This window comes from Procambarus clarkii, chromosome 23, assembly GCF_040958095.1.
Source record: "Procambarus clarkii isolate CNS0578487 chromosome 23, FALCON_Pclarkii_2.0, whole genome shotgun sequence".
Taxonomy (NCBI): domain Eukaryota; kingdom Metazoa; phylum Arthropoda; class Malacostraca; order Decapoda; family Cambaridae; genus Procambarus; species Procambarus clarkii.
The window spans coordinates 22766644-22788186 of record NC_091172.1 but is presented as its reverse complement, the minus strand read 5'-3'; the positions used below and the strand labels follow the sequence as shown (position 1 = coordinate 22788186).

The following is a 21543-nucleotide window of genomic DNA, read 5'->3' as shown; positions in this document are numbered from 1 at the left end:
CGCTCAAGGCAACTTACCACTCAAAATATTGAACAAGGTTGGGTAGCAACCGCAAATGTCTATAAGTATCTTTAAATCTGTCCGAGATCTGAGGCCAGACATTTGGGGCTAGCCTCATTAAATTTTGCAGGAATAATGAATATACTCCCTCCAATTCCTTCAGTCTTACCTTACTGACAGGCTTCAGTATGTTTCTGTGAATAATTTTATTTCTCCCACCCTACCCATCAACATTGGTGTTCCCCAGGGCAGCATACTTGGCCCTCTCCTCTTTCTCATCTACATTAATGACCTTCCACATGCCTCTCAACACCTCAAACCAATTTTAATTTGCTGACGACACAACCTTCATTTACTCCAGTCCTGATCCCCTTGCTCTAAATGTCACAGTGAATACTGAACTAAATAAAGACCATCTTTGGCTAACTGCTAACAACCTCACCCTTAACATTGACAAAACTTTCTATATTTTTTTGGTAATAAATTCTCAGATCAAATTAATCTAAGAATAAACAACATCCAAATTAGTAACAAAGTAGATGGTAAATTCCTTGGTGTCCACATCGATAACAAGCTGAATTTCCAGGGTCACATTCTGACTATAGCAAAAAAAGCTTCTAAAACTGTTGGCATTCTTTCTAAGATCAGATATTATGTACCTCGCCCTGCCCTGGTGACTCTCTATTACTCCCTCATCTATCCATATCTCAACTATGGTATTTGTGCTTGGAGTTCTACTACCCAAAATCATTTACATCCTCTAATTACTCAACACAAAGCTGCTATTAGGACAATATCTAACTCTGGCCCCAGACAGCACTCGGTACCCTTACTTAAATCTTTGAATATGTTAGATATTAAGTCACTGCACATCCTCTCATGTGTACTCTTTTATATTTAAAACTCTGAACAGTATGGTATTTTGATCTCTGTGTGTAGTGTAGTGCAGTAATGCCAATCCTGACATAAACGCTTCCTAGAAGATTGTAAAAGAACCCATGGGCACCACACCAAACAAATACCTATTTAATATTCCAAGAGTGCGCCTTATCCAAACTAAAAATGCTCTACAAATCAAGGGACCCAGAATGTGGAATGACCTTCCCAATCATGTTAAAGGCTGTACCTCTCTTAACTAGTTTAAGATAAAAACTAAGTTCTACCTAATAAACTCCATGTAACCTACCTTACCCCTAAATGTCAACTCATGTCTTGCTATTTTCAAACAATACTGCTTGTTGACCAAGTTCTTTAATTGCTGATTTCTGCCACGTTCCCCGCCCCCCCCCCCTCCACCTTTTTCTTTTTCTGCAAAATTTATACTTTAATCTCAATTAGTATTAAGCTTTAGTCTAGGTGTTTCCCCCCCACACCTTGCCCGCAACACTGTGCGTATTAGTGGCTTCAGGTATTGTGTGTACTGTACTCGCTCTATCTATAAATCCAACATTTTGTTGAAATTCATCTTCTTTGTATGTGCTTTCACCTGAATAAATATTTTGATTTTGATTTTTTTTATGAATTTTCCGGGAGTGTCATGAGGGGGAAGGGGGAAGGGGTCGCCAGTGCCTCCCTCCCCTGAGAGAGCACAGTCCCAGTGCCCCTACTGTACGAGGTATGTTAATGTGAAATGTTCAGCCCATAGACTTGCGCATTAGTTTAAATAATAGTGAATTCAGATATTGACTGAATTGACTGAAGTGTGGGAGTATGAGAGGGAGAGGGAACGAGAGGGAGGGGAAAATGAGAGTGAGGGAGAATACGGGGGGAAGGGAGGAAGAATTGGAGCGAGGGAGAGATGAGACACACAGAGAGAAAGGTACCCGAGCACCGCCCGATAACCTAACCAGTGGATTAATATGAATAAGTTTGGACTAACCAATACGATATATGAAGGAAAGAGCAACCAACAGATTTAAAAGCCAGTTCTTCCCGGAAACGAAGATAGACGATAAACAAATTAGTCAGGGCCTTTCACGCCTATCAATGAGAACCATTCTTCAAATCAAATATTTATTCAAGTAAAGTACACACATACAAGGGGAGATACAAAACATTGATGGATTTATAGATAAGCTAGTACATACAATGCCTAAAGCCACTCTTACGCAAAGCGTTTCGGCTAGATTTTTTAGTATGGTTCCCTCGTATAATCACTCTCTCGAAAGGAAGATTTAAAACCCTTGTAACTATATAAAACTAGACAACACAGGAGGCGTCTGCTTAAACGAAAAAAATATTTGTTACTGGAAGCGAAGCTTTTCACTTACAGCTAGAATTCCAACACTAGCTTTCCAGTAGCGGAGTAGCTGAGTACACTGGCCGCCACACTCCCCTGAACTCCGCACCAGACACACCGAATTGTTCACTGTCAAACTGCCCCTTGAACATTTACATCATAATAGCAATGTATTCAGAATATTATTATTTTATTTATACAATATACACTATGCATGTTAAAGTGGTTATACAGTAGGTAAAATAGTTGTATAAAAGCACTAGTTAAGCACAGTTACATTTTAAGCTTAAATGCTGAACAGTCACTCCTAAACTGTTATTTAAACTCTTTGTAACTGTTATGCCATAAGGCAATGTTAACTTAATCACCACAGTGCTACTCCTCTGGAACCTTCGGATAAGGAGCATAAAAGTAATAATTATCTGGATCAAGTTCAAGTTCAAGTATCTTTATTGAGACAAGAAAAAATACATCTCAAAGGGATAGAGCAGCTTAGGCTACACACAGAAATCACAATAGCGTGACATATCAAATGAATAAATCCACAAGGGCCATGATGAGGGTTCGAACCTACGTCCAGGATGATCCCAGACGCGCCTTAATCAACTTCACCACGACACGGTAAAAGAATTACAACCGGGATTGCTACTGCTCTCACACGGATCCCGCAGCCTCTCCGAGACACTGACCGGGGATTGCAACTCTTATACCATGTTGTGGCGCTGAATTTATTCATTAGCTTAGGCTAATTCTACCTCCCCCCCCCCCCGTTACCTGGGTCGTTAGTCACGTAAAATGATCAATGGAACTGTAATTACAAGCTGGCCAGAGGGCGAGAACATGCATGAGACCTGCAAGTCAGCATTAGACAATCACAACACAACTGTAAAGAACAGTTCATAACAAATCTTAAGTGAAGAAGATGAACGAAATAGCGAACAACATGAACAAAGTGGCGCTGGACCTCTTATTATAATAATAATAATAAAATAATAATAATAATAATAATTTTATTAGCAAGACGGTACAATGGGCTGGTGAGATTACATAAGACTGGTATTTGACCATTCTTGCCAAGCCACTAACACACACAGCGCTGCGGGCAGGTGGCCACCAGGGTCCAGGCGTGGACACAAGGGAGGTCCCATCTTACCAACACACACCGCCCCATTAAGGCAGCTTGGGCAGCTGTCGTGCATGAGCCAGCTGTTCAAACGTTAACACTGAGTTGGTACTGATAAGGTCCAGTTGTGCTCAAATTATTCCGGAGAGTAGAATGCACGTCATGCCTCGGCACTATGATTGGTCCCCAGTATGTCCATCCTGCAGGGCATGTCTCGGCGCTATGATTGGTCCCCAGTATGTCCATCCTGTAGGGCATGTCTCGGTGCTATGATTGGTCCCCAGTATGTCCATCCTGCAGGGCATGTCTCGGTGCTATGATTGGTCCCCAGTATGTCCATCCTGCAGGGCATGTCTCGGTGCTATGATTGGTCCCCAGTATGTCCATCCTGCAGGGCATGTCTCGGTGCTATGATTGGTCCCCAGTATGTCCATCCCGCAGGGCATGTCTCGGCGCTATGATTGGTCCCCAGTATGTCCATCCTGCAGGGCATGTCTCGGTGCTATGATTGGTCCCCAGTATGTCCATCCTGCAGGGCATGTCTCGGCGCTATGATTGGTCCCCAGTATGTCCATCCTGCAGGGCATGTCTCGGCGCTATGATTGGTCCCCAGTATGTCCATCCTGCAGGGCATGTCTCGGCGCTATGATTGGTCCCCAGTATGTCCATCCTGCAGGGCATGTCTCGGCGCTATGATTGGTCCCCAGTATGTCCATCCTGCAGGGCATGTCTCGGCGCTATGATTGGTCCCCAGTATGTCCATCCTGCAGGGCATGTCTCGGCGCTATGATTGGTCCCCAGTATGTCCATCCTGCAGGGCATGTTTCGGCGCTATGATTGGTCCCCAGTATGTCCATCCTGCAGGGCATGTCTCGGCGCTATGATTGGTCCCCAGTATGCCCATCCTGCAGGGCATGTCTCGGCACTATGATTGGTCCCCAGTATGCCCATCCTGCAGGGCATGTCTCGGCGCTATGATTGGTCGGCAGAGTGCGAGTGCTGCCCTCTGTGACTGAGTCTGACATAAGCCAGTGAATTCAATGTAATTGGCCAGGATTGGGTGACGCGAGACATTAGCCAAAAGTAGGTGATGTAATCCAGGAAACTTGAATCATTGGCCGCAGGCAGATGTGGCAGGGCGGTGGACCCAGCCTAAGTGGGTAGTTACGCGCCGTAACAATGCAAAAAGGGTTCAAGAGGACGGCGTGTTTTCTCAATTATCTCTGATGTGTGGTGTAAGAGTAGTGTGTGATGGGGTCGGGTGGCGTGCCCACCCCCATCCTTGTGTCAGGTGGATGGGGTCAGCTGGGGCCCTGGCCCATCAGAGCCAGCTATATAGGCACATGTGGCAAGCATGTTCACCTGTTACATGGACCCATTATTTTTTGTGTGTTTACACACCTGTCTCCAATAAAAACTTTACACATTTTAGATGTGAATGACTTGGGCTTTTACACACCTGTTCCAAGAGCATATTGGCTATCATACAGGTGTTGCGAGAGCATATTGGCCATTTGTTCACACGGTCGTCCCGTGCATCTTGGTCATCTTGTGACGTGTGTGTGGAGCACGTCAACCAAACAGCAGCCAGTCAGCCAGCCAGCCAGTGAGCCGCCAGCCAGCCCGCCAGCCAGTGAGCCGCCAGCCAGCCAGTGAGTCGCCAGCCAGCCAGTGAGCCGCAAGCCAGCCAGCCAGTGAGCCGCCAGCCCGCCAGCCAGTGAGCCGCCAGACAGCCAGTGAGCCGCCAGTCAGCCCGCCAGCCAGTGAGCCGCCAGTCAGCCCGCCAGCCAGTGAGCCGCCAGTCAGCCCGCCAGTCAGCCCGCCAGCCTGCAGGGCATGCCAGTCAGCCCGCCAGCCAGTGAGCCGCCAGCCAGCCAGCCAGTAAGCCGCCAGCCAGCCAGTCAGTGAGCCGCCAGTCAGCCCGCCAGCCAGTGAGCCGCCAGCCAGCCAGCCAGTGAGCCGCCAGCCAGCCAGTGAGCCGCCAGCCAGCTAGAAAGTCAGACAGGCAGTCAAACAGGCGGGCAGCCAGCAGCATGTGGCAGGAGGTACGCAAGCAAGCGTTCACATCCTCTGTTTATCGATCCCAGCGCACACTTCCTGAACGCCCAAGCTGACGAGGAGCGGGGGGGGGGGGGGTGTCACGGGAGGGAAGCCTACATGTGAGGGAGGAAAAGTTTTCATTCCTCACTGACGGAGCCCTGCTTCAAGCCATGGCAACCACGAGGCTAATCTCCCGGCATACTCTTAATTATCTCTCTCCTCACACATGTCACCAGGCGCCACTGCATCATACTGTCCACGTCATATCTGCCTCCCTTACTTCCTTTCTTCGTTCTTCTTTTCCTCTTCCTTTTTCTCTTCATTCGTTCCTTCTCTCCCACCAGCTTCCCCTCACCCCCTCCTCTCCAACACACACACAAGACAGGGAAGCGATGGTTAGTATCCGCCAGATGAGATCAGGAGGCTGGCTCCTGCAGACACAGCCTCGTCGCCTGGAGACAAGGGCTCGTCCACCCCTCGTCGCCTGGAGACAAGGGCTCGTCCACCCCTCGTCGCCTGGAGACAAGGGCTCGTCCACCCCTCGTCGCCTGGAGACAAGGGCTCGTCCAGCCCCTCGTCGCTTGGAGACAAGGGCTCGTCCACCCTCGTCGCCTGGTGACAAGGGCTCGTCCAGCCCCTCGTCGCTTGGAGACAAGGGCTCGTCCACCCGTCAGCAGCGGTGGTCAGCGAGTGGACTCTATGCAGACAGCCTGGAAGCGAACTCCATCTTCACAGCTTTACAAGCAGATGTGATGTGGCAAATGGTAGAGAGGAGGGTGGATGGGTGGGTGGAGTCTCGTCTCGGACGAGTTGCAACTAAAAAGGCGGAGCCCAAGAGGTGAAGACCGACCCACAGACACGACGGTGCGTAAGCAGTGGTGGCGAAGGGTGTGTGTGCTGGAAGCTTATGTGCTGACCCTCAGGCCACGGCACTGTCGAAGACGTAGGCGGAGTCCTTGTGTGATCATCGAGCCTAAAACAAATTTTTGGTGGAACATTTCTTCATAATGAGCAGCTTCTTGTGTAATGCTAGGGTGTCCTAGGTGGTGCTGGGTGCTGCTAGGGTGTCCTAGGTGGTGCTGGGTGCTAGTGTGGGCTAGGTGATGTTCGAATATAATTATATGTTTGGAGTGCGGAGAGAGAGAGGAAGGTAGGGAAATTATTAAGAGAAAGCACTACAAAGCACTGTTTTCCGGTACAACCCACAAAATGGACAATGGGGTCCAATACCATCTACAGAATGGGTGTATTATGGGGTCAATAATAATCTAGTTAAACTACACACACAAACATCCCTCTAGATATCTTATCGTCATAACAACAGCAGTGAAGCTCTGCTTGCGGTGACTAAAGTGATATCTAACCAGGGAAGGTTGTCAAGTTTCTGGGAATTCCCGCTCATGTGGAAACGAACCAGCAGATGTGCTGGTTGCTGAGGATGCTGAAGGAGACCATACTGAGTACTTCATCTCCCAAGTGGCATCATTCAAAAGCATCACCGTGATAAGATAGCCAGAGAAATAAGGACAGAGGAGTAAGTCAGTGATCCTGCGCGCTGATACTATGCTGTCACAGCCGACAGCCTCATCCATAATAGAAGAAAACTAGGTGGCCGAAGACGGGACTCCGCAATTGCAGGAGCTCGTCTTGGATACAAGTACCTGTGGAGATCCGGGATGGAAACAACAGGTAAGGAACGAAGTTGCGGAGTTTGCAGCATGAGTGAAGGACATCGTCCGGACCACTGCCTGAGAGTTGTGTGCACCCATGAGACATTAGAAGTATGTGTACTATAATCAATTCCATGTTAGTGGACCTCATACCCATCATTTGAGTAGTAGTGGTTCCTCATACTCCCCATCCTGCGAGTGGCACTGGACCACATATAACCATTCTGTCAGTTGTAGTGGTCTCCATACCCATTCTGTTAGTGGTAGTGGACCCATATATACCCATCTTGTATGTGGTAGTGGACCTCATGCTCCTCCTGTGAGCGGTATTAGACCACATACCGATCTTGTGAGCAGCAGTGAAAAAGGTTACAGAGGCACATAATGGGCTCAGGAGATGAACGGCATCGAGCTTCCACGCTCTGGTCCCGCACTCGAGCTCCTCGACTCCGCCTGCATTCAGAGCAGGCGGAGCAGAGTAGCCATGTTCTACGACTCTCACTCCACATCCGGGCTCTGTACCCCTGGCCTCACTCAGCTCTTTACCGTACTGCTCCAGGCTTCGTCTCAGCTACTACGACACTTTACTGCCTTGCCAACAAACCGACTGCTGTAACCAAGACTATACTAATTATATATAAAACCCCACTAAACTCTGTGTCTGATCAAACAAGTAAGTACTGTACAGGTAATCATACGTTATAAGCTAAACACGTTACATCAGTGATGAGCTAGTTACATAGTTTGTCATTATGATCCCTGTCATGAAGGTCTGCCGGACCACGCGTGGTAGAGGCTTTGCAAGAATGATTATGTACTCTCCCAAACCCAATGTAACTTCTTGTATGTAAATAAATAGGTTAAAGATGGCGGCAATGTGTGTGATGATCGCTTAAAGTCCGAAACTGTTTTTGCATTTGAGGGGGATGAGTCACGGCTCTTGGGTCCTGCCTTTCAAAGTGATCTGATAAGTGTCTGATTAGTATAGTGCGCATAATAAATAAACTAAAGACTCTTAAAGAGTACTAACCAAGATTATGTTCCAATATATATACCGCAGAGGAAATACCGTACCAAAGCCCAGGCCAGAGACGCCAGCCGGGCGACTCACGTCTGGCTGTGACGTCACGGAAACTTCCCTCAGCAGCACGTGCTCTGTCCAATCAGCGATCAGGAAACCCATCTCTCTAGCCAATGAACGTCAAACAGATTTGCCCGCTTAGGTTTGAGTACTGAATACGGCGGAGAATTGAATCCTTTAACATGATATATCACTAAATTTACTCACAAAATATCTTGATAAAAATACACAATGGACTTCCTGAGCAGTGGACTTCCACTGCTCAGGAAGTTCATTAAATTTCATTCATTTCATTAAATTTCATTATCATTATCATTTCATTCAGTAAATTTCAAGTTCATTAAAGCTCATTCAGGCTCATTAAATCCTGGAAACACAAACCGAAACTGTCTCAATTTTCCGCTTGTTATAACTTGTAATAAAGTTGTTACATCTTGGCTTAACGTGTTTATGACGTATTAAAACGTTGTTACGACTTCTATATTGGTTATCATAATTGGTTAGGTGGTGTTAAAACTTGTTCGAACGTTGTACCAACGTCGTAGTTTCGGTGTGTGTTTGGCGGGAGGAGACTTACAAAGCTAAGAGAGACCATTTCGTCGTGTTGAAACAGAAATATATATAAAATACACGCAGACTGTCCCAGAAAAGCCTAGATAATAATTGAATTAAATAATTAATAAAACCGTCTTAGCTTGCAGTCAAGGTTTATGAGAGAGTTAAAATTGTTATGGACCTAATGCCCCCCCCCCTAGCCCATCATGTGGGGGAATATATAGGTAAGCCTCCACCCAGTGGCTTAGGCCTTAAGGGTTCAAGGCAAGCCTCCACCCCATGGCTTAGACCTGAGAGGTCCAAGGTAAGCCTCCACCCAGTGGCTTAGGCCTTAGAGGTCCAAGGTAAGCCTCCACCCCATGGCTTAGGCCCTAGAGGTCCAAGGTAAGCCTCCACCCCATGGCTTAGGCCTTAGAGGTCCAAGGTAAGCCTCCACCCCATGGCTTAGGCCTTAGAGGTCCAAGGTAAGCCTCCACCCCATGGCTTAGGCCCTAGAGGTCCAAGGTAAGCCTCCACCCCATGGCTTAGGCCTTAGAGGTCCAATGTAAGCCTCCACCCCATGGCTTAGGCCTTAGAGGTCCAAGGTAAGCCTCCACCCCATGGCTTAGGCCTTAAGGGTCCAAGATAAGTCTATCTGGTAGAAGAGTCTCAGGGGGAGATATAATTACCAAACACACACAGTTCTCAGGGGAAATAAATAGAATCTACAAGATCAAAACTATTAAGACTGAGCGGTAAATGTTAATCTTCTTGTTTGAGAAGTTGTTCACTTGAGACAGTTAGGAAAGTCCCAGCTGTGTCTGGGTACAAGTGACAGGATGAACAACCCAGCGGGGTATCCTCCTGCTGGCGGTGTGTCCACTCACAGGATGAGTGGCGCTGCCCAATACTGTCACTATGGCGGTGTGTTCACTCACAGGATGAGTGGCGCTGCCAAATACTGTCACTATGGCGGTGTGTCCACTCACAGGATGAGTGACGCTGCCCAATACTGTCACTATGGCGGTGTGTTCACTCACAGGATGAGTGACGCTGCCCAATACTGTCACTATGGCGGTGTGTCCACTCACAGGATGAGTGGCGCTGCCCAATACTGTCACTATGGCGGTGTGTCCACTCACAGGATGAGTGGCGCTGCCCAATACTGTCACTATGGCGGTGTGTCCACTCACAGGATGAGTGGCGCTGCCCAATACTGTCACTATGACGGTGTGTCCACTCACAGGATGAGTGACGCTGCCCAATACTGTCACTATGGCGGTGTGTCCACTAAAAGGATGAGTGGCGCTGCCCAATACTGTCACTATGGCGGTGTGTCCACTCACAGGATGAGTGGCGCTGCCCAATACTGTCACTATGACGGTGTGTCCACTCACAGGATGAGTGGCGCTGCCCAATACTGTCACTATGACGGTGTGTCCACTAAAAAGATGAGTGACGCTGCCCAATGCTGTCACTATGGCGGTGTGTCCACTAAAAGGATGAGTGACACTGCCCAATACTGTCACTATGGCGGTGTGTCCACTAAAAGGATGAGTGACACTGCCCAATACTGTCACTATGACGGTGTGTCCACTCACAGGATGAGTGACGCTGCCCAATACTGTCACTATGGCGGTGTGTCCACTAAAAGGATGAGTGGCGCTGCCCAATACTGTCACTATGGCGGTGTGTCCACTCACAGGATGAGTGGCGCTGCCCAATACTGTCACTATGACGGTGTGTCCACTCACAGGATGAGTGGCGCTGCCCAATACTGTCACTATGACGGTGTGTCCACTAAAAAGATGAGTGACGCTGCCCAATGCTGTCACTATGGCGGTGTGTCCACTAAAAGGATGAGTGACACTGCCCAATACTGTCACTACGGCGGTGTGTCCACTCACAGGATGAGTGACGCTGCCCAATACTGTCACTATGGCGGTGTGTTCACTCACAGGATGAGTGGCGCTGCCCAATACTGTCACTATGGCGGTGTGTCCACTCACAGGATGAGTGGCGCTGCCCAATACTGTCACTATGGCGGTGTGTTCACTCACAGGATGAGTGGCGCTGCCCAATACTGTCACTATGGCGGTGTGTCCACTCACAGGATGAGTGGCGCTGCTCAATACTGTCACTATGGCGGTGTGTCCACTCACAGGATGAGTGGCGCTGCCCAATACTGTCACTATGGCGGCGTGTCCACTCACAGGATGAGTGACGCTGCCCAATACTGTCACTATGGCGGTGTGTCCACTCACAGGATGAGTGACGCTGCCCAATACTGTCACTATGACGGTGTGTCCACTCACAGGATGAGTGGCGCTGCCCAATACTGTCACTATGACGGTGTGTCCACTAAAAAGATGAGTGACGCTGCCCAATGCTGTCACTATGGCGGTGTGTCCACTAAAAGGATGAGTGACACTGCCCAATACTGTCACTATGGCGGTGTGTCCACTAAAAGGATGAGTGACACTGCCCAATACTGTCACTATGACGGTGTGTCCACTCACAGGATGAGTGACGCTGCCCAATACTGTCACTATGGCGGTGTGTCCACTAAAAGGATGAGTGGCGCTGCCCAATACTGTCACTATGGCGGTGTGTCCACTCACAGGATGAGTGGCGCTGCCCCATACTGTCACTATGACGGTGTGTCCACTCACAGGATGAGTGGCGCTGCCCAATACTGTCACTATGACGGTGTGTCCACTAAAAAGATGAGTGACGCTGCCCAATGCTGTCACTATGGCGGTGTGTCCACTAAAAGGATGAGTGACACTGCCCAATACTGTCACTACGGCGGTGTGTCCACTCACAGGATGAGTGACGCTGCCCAATACTGTCACTATGGCGGTGTGTTCACTCACAGGATGAGTGGCGCTGCCCAATACTGTCACTATGGCGGTGTGTCCACTCACAGGATGAGTGGCGCTGCCCAATACTGTCACTATGGCGGTGTGTTCACTCACAGGATGAGTGGCGCTGCCCAATACTGTCACTATGGCGGTGTGTCCACTCACAGGATGAGTGGCGCTGCTCAATACTGTCACTATGGCGGTGTGTCCACTCACAGGATGAGTGGCGCTGCCCAATACTGTCACTATGGCGGCGTGTCCACTCACAGGATGAGTGACGCTGCCCAATACTGTCACTATGGCGGTGTGTCCACTCACAGGATGAGTGACGCTGCCCAATACTGTCACTATGACGGTGTGTCCACTCACAGGATGAGTGGCGCTGCCCAATACTGTCACTATGGCGGCGTGTCCACTAAAAGGATGAGTGACGCTGCCCAATACTGTCACTATGGCGGCGTGTCCACTAAAAGGATGAGTGGCGCTGCCCAATACTGTCACTATGGCGGTGTGTCCACTCACAGGATGAGTGGCGCTGCCCAATACTGTCACTATGGCGGTGTGTCCACTCACAGGATGAGTGGCGCTGCCCAATACTGTCACTATGGCGGTGTGTTCACTCACAGGATGAGTGGCGCTGCCCAATACTGTCACTATGGCAGTGTGTCCACTCACAGGATGAGTGGCGCTGCCCAATACTGTCACTATGGCGGCGTGTCCACTAAAAGGATGAGTGGCGCTGCCCAATACTGTCACTATGGCGGTGTGTCCACTCACAGGATGAGTGGCGCTGCCCAATACTGTCACTATGGCGGTGTGTCCACTCACAGGATGAGTGGCGCTGCCCAATACTGTCACTATGGCGGTGTGTTCACTCACAGGATGAGTGGCGCTGCCCAATACTGTCACTATGGCAGTGTGTCCACTCACAGGATGAGTGGCGCTGCCCAATACTGTCACTATGGCGGCGTGTCCACTAAAAGGATGAGTGGCGCTGCCCAATACTGTCACTATGGCGGTGTGTCCACTCACAGGATGAGTGGCGCTGCCCAATACTGTCACTATGGCGGTGTGTCCACTCACAGGATGAGTGGCGCTGCCCAATACTGTCACTATGACGGTGTGTCCACTCACAGGATGAGTGGCGCTGCCCAATACTGTCACTATGACGGTGTGTCCACTCACAGGATGAGTGGCCCTGCCCAGTACTGTCACTATGGCGGTGTGTCCACTCACAGGATGAGTGACGCTGCCCAATACTGTCACTATGGCGGCGTGTCCACTAAAAGGATGAGTGACGCTGCCCAATGAAGTTGCCTCCCTCGACGCAAAATTAAAAAACATGGGAACGCGAGAGGAAGACAAGAGGAAGACAAAAGGAACACAGAAGGAAACTGTATATCCAAGTGTACCAAAAGAATCATTATAAACGAAAGTTTAGAGTGTCCAGAGCAAGGAGCGGAGGCAGCCTTCAGACGCAGTGTCACACATCGGCGGCTCGGACACTACGGCGCCTGTGGTCGCCTTGCGCACAGAGTAGGTTATAACCCTAGGACCAAAGAGCCGGATATAAGTTTCGACCTCAACAGGTGGGGGCGTCCACGGTTCGAGTCCTGTAGAGCCCAGGTGAATGGGGGGAAAGCAAAGAGCCAAAACTCTCTACCTACCTGAAATCATCTCAAGATATACCCCCCTCCCCCTCGCAAACACAATTAGGTGAGTGGTAATTAGTTATACTCGTGGCTTCCTTCCGATCAATAATTAGCGTTTTGGTCAGTATAATTATAGCTTTTGACAACATTGTTCGTTTTTGTCAATAATTACCGTTTACAACAACAAAAAATATGTTTTTCTGAAACAAAAAAAATCGATAGTTTTTGTCATAAAATATATAGTTTAATCAAAAAATAAAATTCGTAAAAAATTTTTAGTTTTGTCAATAATTTTCGTCCTGAGAGTAATTATTGCTTTTACCAATTATTATAATTTTATCAAACAATTATTTTGATCTTCTGTAGTTCCATAAAGTTATAAAAATAAATGAAATAAATCAATACAAAAGAGAGACGGGGGAGGGGTGGGGGGGACTGGGAGGGGGGGGGAGGGACTGGGAGGGGGGGGAGGGACTGGGAGGGGGGGGGGAGGACCGGATCGTGTATCAGTCGTGTTTGTAAAACAAAACACATAAACATATTTGTCAGCAAAAAAAAAAAAAAAAAAAAAAAACGCAATGAGAAACCATTTTGGCATCCCACTCTTATAATTATAGATGGGACGACCTTGGACCAGACCTTGCTTGATCATAACTAACCTATCCCAACCTCCCTGCCTAGCCTCACCCCCCCCCATCCCTTAACAGTCTGCATATCTTTTATCTAAAAAAAAAATGAGAAAATTGAACTACAAGACAAGAGAAAAGCTTGATCGGTCATATTCCCGACGACCTAAACAGACTCCAGGTTACAATTCTTTGACCATGTCGTGGTACTGTGGACTAGAACGCGTCTGGGAATACTCAGCACATGGGTTCGAGCCCTCATCACGGCGCCTGTGGGTTTGTTCTTTGATATATCACGTTAATGTGATTTTTGTGTATTATTATTATTGTGATTTCTGTGTATTTTGTTACGCTTTACCTTAGTGTTACTGTGGGGGGTAGGGGAGGGGGTGATAGGGGGGTGGAGAGGGTGAGGGTAGTGAGGTTGGGGAGGGGGGGGGTAGGGGAGGGGGTGATAGGGAGGTGGAGAGGGTGAGGGTAGTGAGGTTGGGGAGGGGGGGGTAGGGGGCGAGGGGGGCAGGGAGCGAGGCACTTGTTGATAACAGCCTCCAGAAATATCACAATCCCAGAGGAACAGAACGGAACTTGGTCCAGTTCCGCTCCTTCATGTTTGTGTGAGGTGGGAGGAGGAGGATTAAGAGGAGGAAGGGGGGGGGGGAGGAAGAGGATTAAGAGGAGGGGGGGGGGGAAGGAGAGGGATAAATACTGATACTCCTTGACCTTGGTGTCTGAAGAGTGATGCCAGACCTGCCCGTGACACCGTGTTTTGGGTTGACACCACCACCTCTCACACCAGCACCACCTCTCACACCAGCACCCCCTCTCACACCAGCACCACCTCTCACACCAGCACCACCTCTCACACCAGCACCACCTCTCACACCAGCACCACCTCTCACACCAGCACCACCAGCACCACCTCTCACACCAGCACCACCTCTCACACCAGCACCCCCTCTCACACCAGCACCACCTCTCACACCAGCACCACCTCTCACACCACCACCACCTCTCACACCAGCACCACCTCTCACACCACCACCACCTCTCACACCACCACCACCTCTCACACCACCACCACCTCTCACACCAGCACCACCTCTCACACCACCACCACCTCTCACACCACCACCACCTCTCACACCAGCACCACCTCTCACACCAGCACCACCTCTCACACCAGCACCACCTCTCACACCAGCACCACCTCTCACACCAGCACCACCTCTCACACCAGCACCCCCTCTCACACCAGCACCCCCTCTCACACCACCACCACCTCTCACACCACCACCCCCTCTCACACCAGCACCACCTCTCACACCACCACCACCTCTCACACCACCACCACCTCTCACACCACCACCACCTCTCACACCAGCACCACCTCTCACACCAGCACCACCTCTCACACCAGCACCACCTCTCACACCACCTCTCACACCAGCACCACCTCTCACACCAGCACCCTCTCTCACACCAGCACCACCTCTCACACCACCACCCCCTCTCACACCAGCACCACCTCTCACACCAGCACCCCCTCTCACACCAGCACCCCCTCTCACACCACCACCACCTCTCACACCACCACCACCTCTCACACCACCACCACCTCTCACACCACCACCCCCTCTCACACCAGCACCACCTCTCACACCAGCACCCCCTCTCACACCACCACCACCTCTCACACCACCACCACCTCTCACACCACCACCACCTCTCACACCACCACCACCTCTCACACCACCACCCCCTCTCACACCAGCACCACCTCTCACACCAGCACCCCCTCTCACACCACCACCCCCTCTCACACCAGCACCCCCTCTCACACCAGCACCCCCTCTCACACCACCACCACCTCTCACACCACCACCCCCTCTCACACCAGCACCACCTCTCACACCAGCACCCCCTCTCACACCACCACCACCTCTCACACCACCACCACCTCTCACACCAGCACCACCTCTCACACCAGCACCACCTCTCACACCAGCACCACCTCTCACACCAGCACCACCTCTCACACCAGCACCCCCTCTCACACCACCACCACCTCTCACACCACCACCACCTCTCACACCACCACCACCTCTCACACCACCACCACCTCTCACACCACCACCACCTCTCACACCACCACCACCTCTCACACCACCACCACCTCTCACACCACCACCACCTCTCACACCAGCACCACCTCTCACACCAGCACCACCTCTCACACCAGAACCACCTCTCACACCAGCACCACCTCTCACACCAGCACCACCTCTCACACCATCAATCCATTTTCCAGACTTCATTGCTGGAAAATGTGTCAAAGCCGTTGATGCCACCCAAGACGGAGGAGAACAAGTATACTCCTGGTTTAAGAGGCAATATAGGGAAGCTGAATGACAAGAAAAAAAAGTCTGGAAAAGTACAGAGAAATAGGAACAGAAGGCAAAAGATCGGCACCAAAGGGAACCAGGAATTAATACGCCCAGGAAAGGAGAGAAGCCGAGAAGCAATTTGAAAAACGGCATTGCGGCCTTATAAGGAGAAACATATGAGTGAGAGAGACCATGTACTCAGTCTGAGGAAACATTGGGAAGTTCTCACAGAAAATGATAATGAGGTATGTGACGAACTCAACTAAAGATTTCAGGAGGTCTTTACAATCGAGTCAACATAAAGATCAAGATTGGGGACGAAAGGTGAGAAGAAACAATGGATGGCATTGCAGTCAATGTAAAGATGGTAAAAAAAAAACTAGAGGAACTTAATTTAACAAAATCAATGGAACCACAATTAATGCTATCATAGTTGCTGAAAGAGGCCATAGAGAATACTTTTTCACCCATTATCTATGATTTTTAATAAAATGTTCGAGAAAGGAAATCTAGAATTCTGGAAAAGGGCAAATGTAGTCTTAAGATTCGAAAAAGGTCATAGAAGGTGGCACTAAATTACAAACCAGTGACAAGTATTCCATATAAAGTCTTTACAAAAAGTAATTGGGTTGAGAATGATGGCGCACCTGAGGAGGACCAACTATGTGACAAAAGGTCAGCGTGGGTTTAGAGAGGAAAAGAAAAGACAAACGACTGAGTCCTATACCTGGGTTACTAAAATAAGACAGGAAAAAGAAGATTGCGTTGACTGTATTTTTCAATTGTCAAAAATCATCGGACACTGTTCCTGTAGGTAAGGCTGGAGAAGCGGTTGGGATAACCGGAAAAACACTGAGATGGGTGAGGGAGTACCTGAAAGATAGGAAGCAAAGGGTCACAGTGAGAGAGGAGATTTCCAGCTGGAGGAATGTAACAAGAGGGGTCCCAGAAGGCTTGGTCCTGGGACCACTGCTGATCAAATTTATGTAAACAACCTATCCGAGGGGGGGAGGGAGCTAGTACATATCAATGTTTACAGATGGTTCAAAGCTGATGAGGACTGTAAAAACTGAGGAGGACTGCAGGAAGTTACAGGAGGATCTTGATATATTTCGGAAGTGGGCAAACAAATGGTTGCTGGAATTCAGTCCCAACAAATGTAAGGTAATGAAGATGGGGAAAATGAGAAGGCAGACCAGAAGTTATCTTAACCATAAGGAGGAAAGCAAGAGTAGGAATAGGAAAGAGTGAAAGATTAGGGAATGGATATAACTCCAACACTCACACCGGAGGTACAAATAAACAAAGTAACAATAGCAGCGTGTGGGACGCTGGTAAGAATAAGAACATCTTTTAGAAACCTACACCAGGACGCCTTCATGGTAATCTAGACAACACATGTTAAGCCAGTGTTAGAGTACGCAGCACCGGTATGCACTCCGCTCAGCCAGTGTTAGAGTACGCAGCACCGGTATGCACTCCGCTCACTGTGAAGCAGTTAATTTAGTTTACTTTTTGTTCACCCCATACCCATCCTGCGAGTGGTAGTGGAAAGGGTTACAGATGAACATAATGGGCTCAAAATAAATTACAAAATTCAATGTGTATTGTCACATCAACAATGGGTTCAAGATCGACCTCAAGTACAGGTTCTAAATTAAGCAACTGACATATGTGGAGAGCTAGTGTCACAATTGATATGTTTGTCCTGCACACCGCCCCCCATCCAATGGGCAGCGGTGGATAGGTTATAATCACTTAGTTACTACCTACAGTTAGCAAACTGGGGATATTTGGCTAAAATTTCTGGTAGCAGATCATTTTGAATGAAATATTTACACATCGTTGGAACATTTGTTATTGAATTCACGTATCTTTTCGCACTCCATCACATAGTGACGGAGGGTGTGCGAATAATTTTGTTGACACAGTTTACATTTGGTCAGGTCTACATCAGCAGATAATGAGAATTCCCAGAGATACTTGTAACTGAGTCTAAGCCGAGCAGTAGTAACATCTAGAAGTCTGCTGATTTTAATGGATGAACCATAGATGTGTGGCTCCTCTTGCATGATAGTATGATGATAGATGGAATTACTGGTGTCAATTTCACTTTGCCTCAGATCTACAAGATCTTGTTGAAACATAAAACCCAAATTAAAAGGATTTGTGCCAAAACTAAGATGGTTAAGCTATGAGATTTAAACTAACGTAACTAAATTTCGCAACCTTAGAGGACAGAAGAAACAGAGGGAATATGATCACAACATGCAAGATATTGAGGGGGGGAATAGATAAGATTGATAAGATGAGTCTGTTCAAACTGAAAGTAGTACAAAAGGACAGACCCTGTGGAAGTTGTGGAAGCCACCTCCATCCACAACTTCAAGGGCAAATTCGACAACAAATTTAAGCATCAGAATTATTCAATCATAACCCAACGAGTACCACAAGGCCAGCAGGCGGGGGCTCAAGAGCTAGACCTCACTTCCCCGTAGGCACTGATAGGTCAGTACCTGTCACTAGCGAACAATCCCTCACATTAACGATCGTTAAGTCCCACCAACGATGATTCAAGCTGCATTCAAACAACAACAGTTCACTAGACATTTGATATTCCCCCGGACGCTTCGTTCATAATATGACTCACAGCCTTAACTTGAGAATTGTGAGCCCTTGCCAGCAGTGAGGAGCTCAGTTATGCTGCCATGTACTCTATTATACTGGAGCGCTCACATTATACCAGAGCGCTCACATTATATCAGACCGCTCACATTATACCAGAGCGCTCACATTATACCAGACCGCTCACATTATATCAGAGCGCTCACATTATACCAGAGCGCTCACATTATACCAGACCGCTCACATTATATCAGACCGCTCACATTATACCAGAGCGCTCACATTATACCAGAGCGCTCACATTATACCAGACCGCTCACATTATACCAGAGCGCTCACATTATACCTTTGGAAGTATGGTATATTTGGTATATACCTTATAGGAAGGAAGCAGAAAACGTTTGAACACAAGGGCACGCCGGGAGAGACAACGAGACATAAACACAAAGGTAAAATACAAATGAGACATTGAGAGGAGAGATTAAGAAGAGGACGATAAAGAAAGTAGATAAACACGAGGTGGATAAAAAAGAGCACTTAAAGGGGAAGAGGAGTGTGTGGATAAAGGTGAGTGAGAAGAGTGTTGAGGCGTTGGGGTGAGAGTAGTGGGGGTCTAGGTACTCACCGCCACCGTTCTTGTAGCAGAGGTATGGGAACCGCCACACGTTGCCTAGACCCACACAGAAGCCGATCACAGACAGCAGGAAGTCCAGCTTGCTGCTCCACTGCTCCCGCTCCTTCAGTTTCATCTCCTTCATGATGACCGACCTGTTGCTGGCAAGTCGCGTTTCAGCCTGGCGAACCGGCACGCGAAGCTGTAGTACAAGCTTTAAGTTTGATAGTCTAAAGCAGTAATAATAAAGTTCCTCAGTGATCACGTTTGTCTTTCACCGGTAGGGTCCCATACAAGGACTCGTGGGCTGAGGTGCGCGGAGTGTATTGTGCCACAGTAACAATCACTAGGAAAAGAGAGTACTCGGCCGTAGTTCAGCTGTTAGGTTCACGTATCTCATGTGCAACGCTCGCTTACCCGAGCGGGTGACTGAGGGGAGAGTGCGGGCAGACCTCCAACTCCGCCTCTATATACCGCAGCTGCTGCGGGGGGCTGCGACATGTCGCTAGCGGCGACCACTCTGTGGCTGCTGAGTCCGCTAACGTTAGCAATACCACAAGGGCCAAGGGGGGTGGGGGGGGGGAAGGGGTGCTACTGAGTCGCTAACGTTAGCGGAACTAGTCACTGCCAGGGGCCAGCACACAACACTACTGAGCTACTAGCGCTACTGAGCCACTAACGTTAGCAGAACTAGTCACTGCCAGGGGCCAGCTAGCGCTACTGAGCCACTAACGTTAGCAGAACTAGTCACTGCCAGGGGCCAGCTAGCGCTACTGAGCCACTAACGTTAGCAGAACTAGTCACTGCCGGGAGCCAGCTAGCGCTACTGAGTCACTAACGTTAGCAGAACTAGTCACCGCCGAAGGCCGTCCCACGCTAGTGAATCGCTGACTTTAGCAGCACTAGTCACTGGCAGTGGACGGCCGGTGCTTCCCGGTCATATGGAAGCAAAACTGCACTGCAGGGTGGACCCGGGGGGGGGGGGGGGCGATGGTTCCATGGCGTGACATGAGCGGTGCCACAGTGCCGGCCAGGACCAGGGGCCAGGGCCAGCGGCCAGGGGCCAGGACCAGGGCCAGGGCCAGGGGCCAGGACCAGGGGGCCGGCTGGTGTCCCCACACGTGGTCACAGGCACTGGTGATAAGGAGTGCCACGACACACCCACCGTATCCCACAACTGTCTGGCGGACTCCTTCTACAGGCACTCAGTTGACAGCCGTGACGACTACACTGTCTTAATGTTGCTGTAGACATGTGAGACATGTTGGTGTAGACATGTGGGACATGTTGCTGTAGACATGTGGGACATGTTGCTGTAGACATGTGGGACATGTTGCTGTAGACATGTGGGTCATGTTGGTGTAGACATGTTGGTGTAGACATGTGGGACATGTTGGTGTAGACATGTGACAAATGTTGGTGTAGACATGTTGCTGTAGACATGTGAGACATATTGGTGTAGACATGTGAGACATGTTGGTGTAGACATGTGGGACATGTTGGTGTAGACATGTGAGACATGTTAGTGTAGACATGTGAGACATGTTGGTGTAGACATGTGAGACATGTTGGTGTAGACATGTGAGACATGTTGCTGTAGCCATGTGGGGACATGTTGGTGTAGCCATGTGAGACATGTTGCTGTAGACATGTGAGACATGTTGCTGTAGCCATGTGGGACATGTTGTTGTAGCCATGTGAGACATGTTGCTGTAGCCATGTGGGGACATGTTGGTGTAGCCATGTGAGACATGTTGCTGTAGACATGTGAGACATGTTGGGGTAGACATGTTGGTGTAGACATGTGAGACATGTTGGGGTAGACATGTGAGACATGTTGGTGTAGACATGTTGGTGTAGCCACGTGAGACATGTTGCACCAACGCCTGAAGCACGAACAGATGAATCTACTCAATAATTTACCAACGGTTCACTTCCAGCAACCTTTCAACTTTGCTATTAAAACCTCAGTAATTGCAACAGGCGAAAAATACCTGCACACAAAAAAATCATAATACTAGCCTGAGAACACGAGCCTGCAGCACCCGCCACCTAGCTCGTTGCTAGTCAGGCAATCAATAGATGGTTTATC

General features: G+C 49.0%; 1 protein-coding gene across 1 annotated transcript in view; it reads right to left on the bottom strand.

The window, feature by feature from the left end:
• LOC123763951 (sodium- and chloride-dependent GABA transporter 2) overlaps positions 1-19903 on the bottom strand; it is a 53592-nt gene extending 33689 nt beyond the window's left edge. Inside the window, exon 1 of the mRNA XM_045751297.2 lies at positions 19464-19903. Within this exon, the coding sequence (XP_045607253.1) occupies positions 19464-19596 (133 nt within the window). The 5' untranslated portion in view covers positions 19597-19903. The remainder of the gene's footprint in view (positions 1-19463) is intronic.
• Between the last annotated feature and the right edge of the window lie 1640 nt (positions 19904-21543).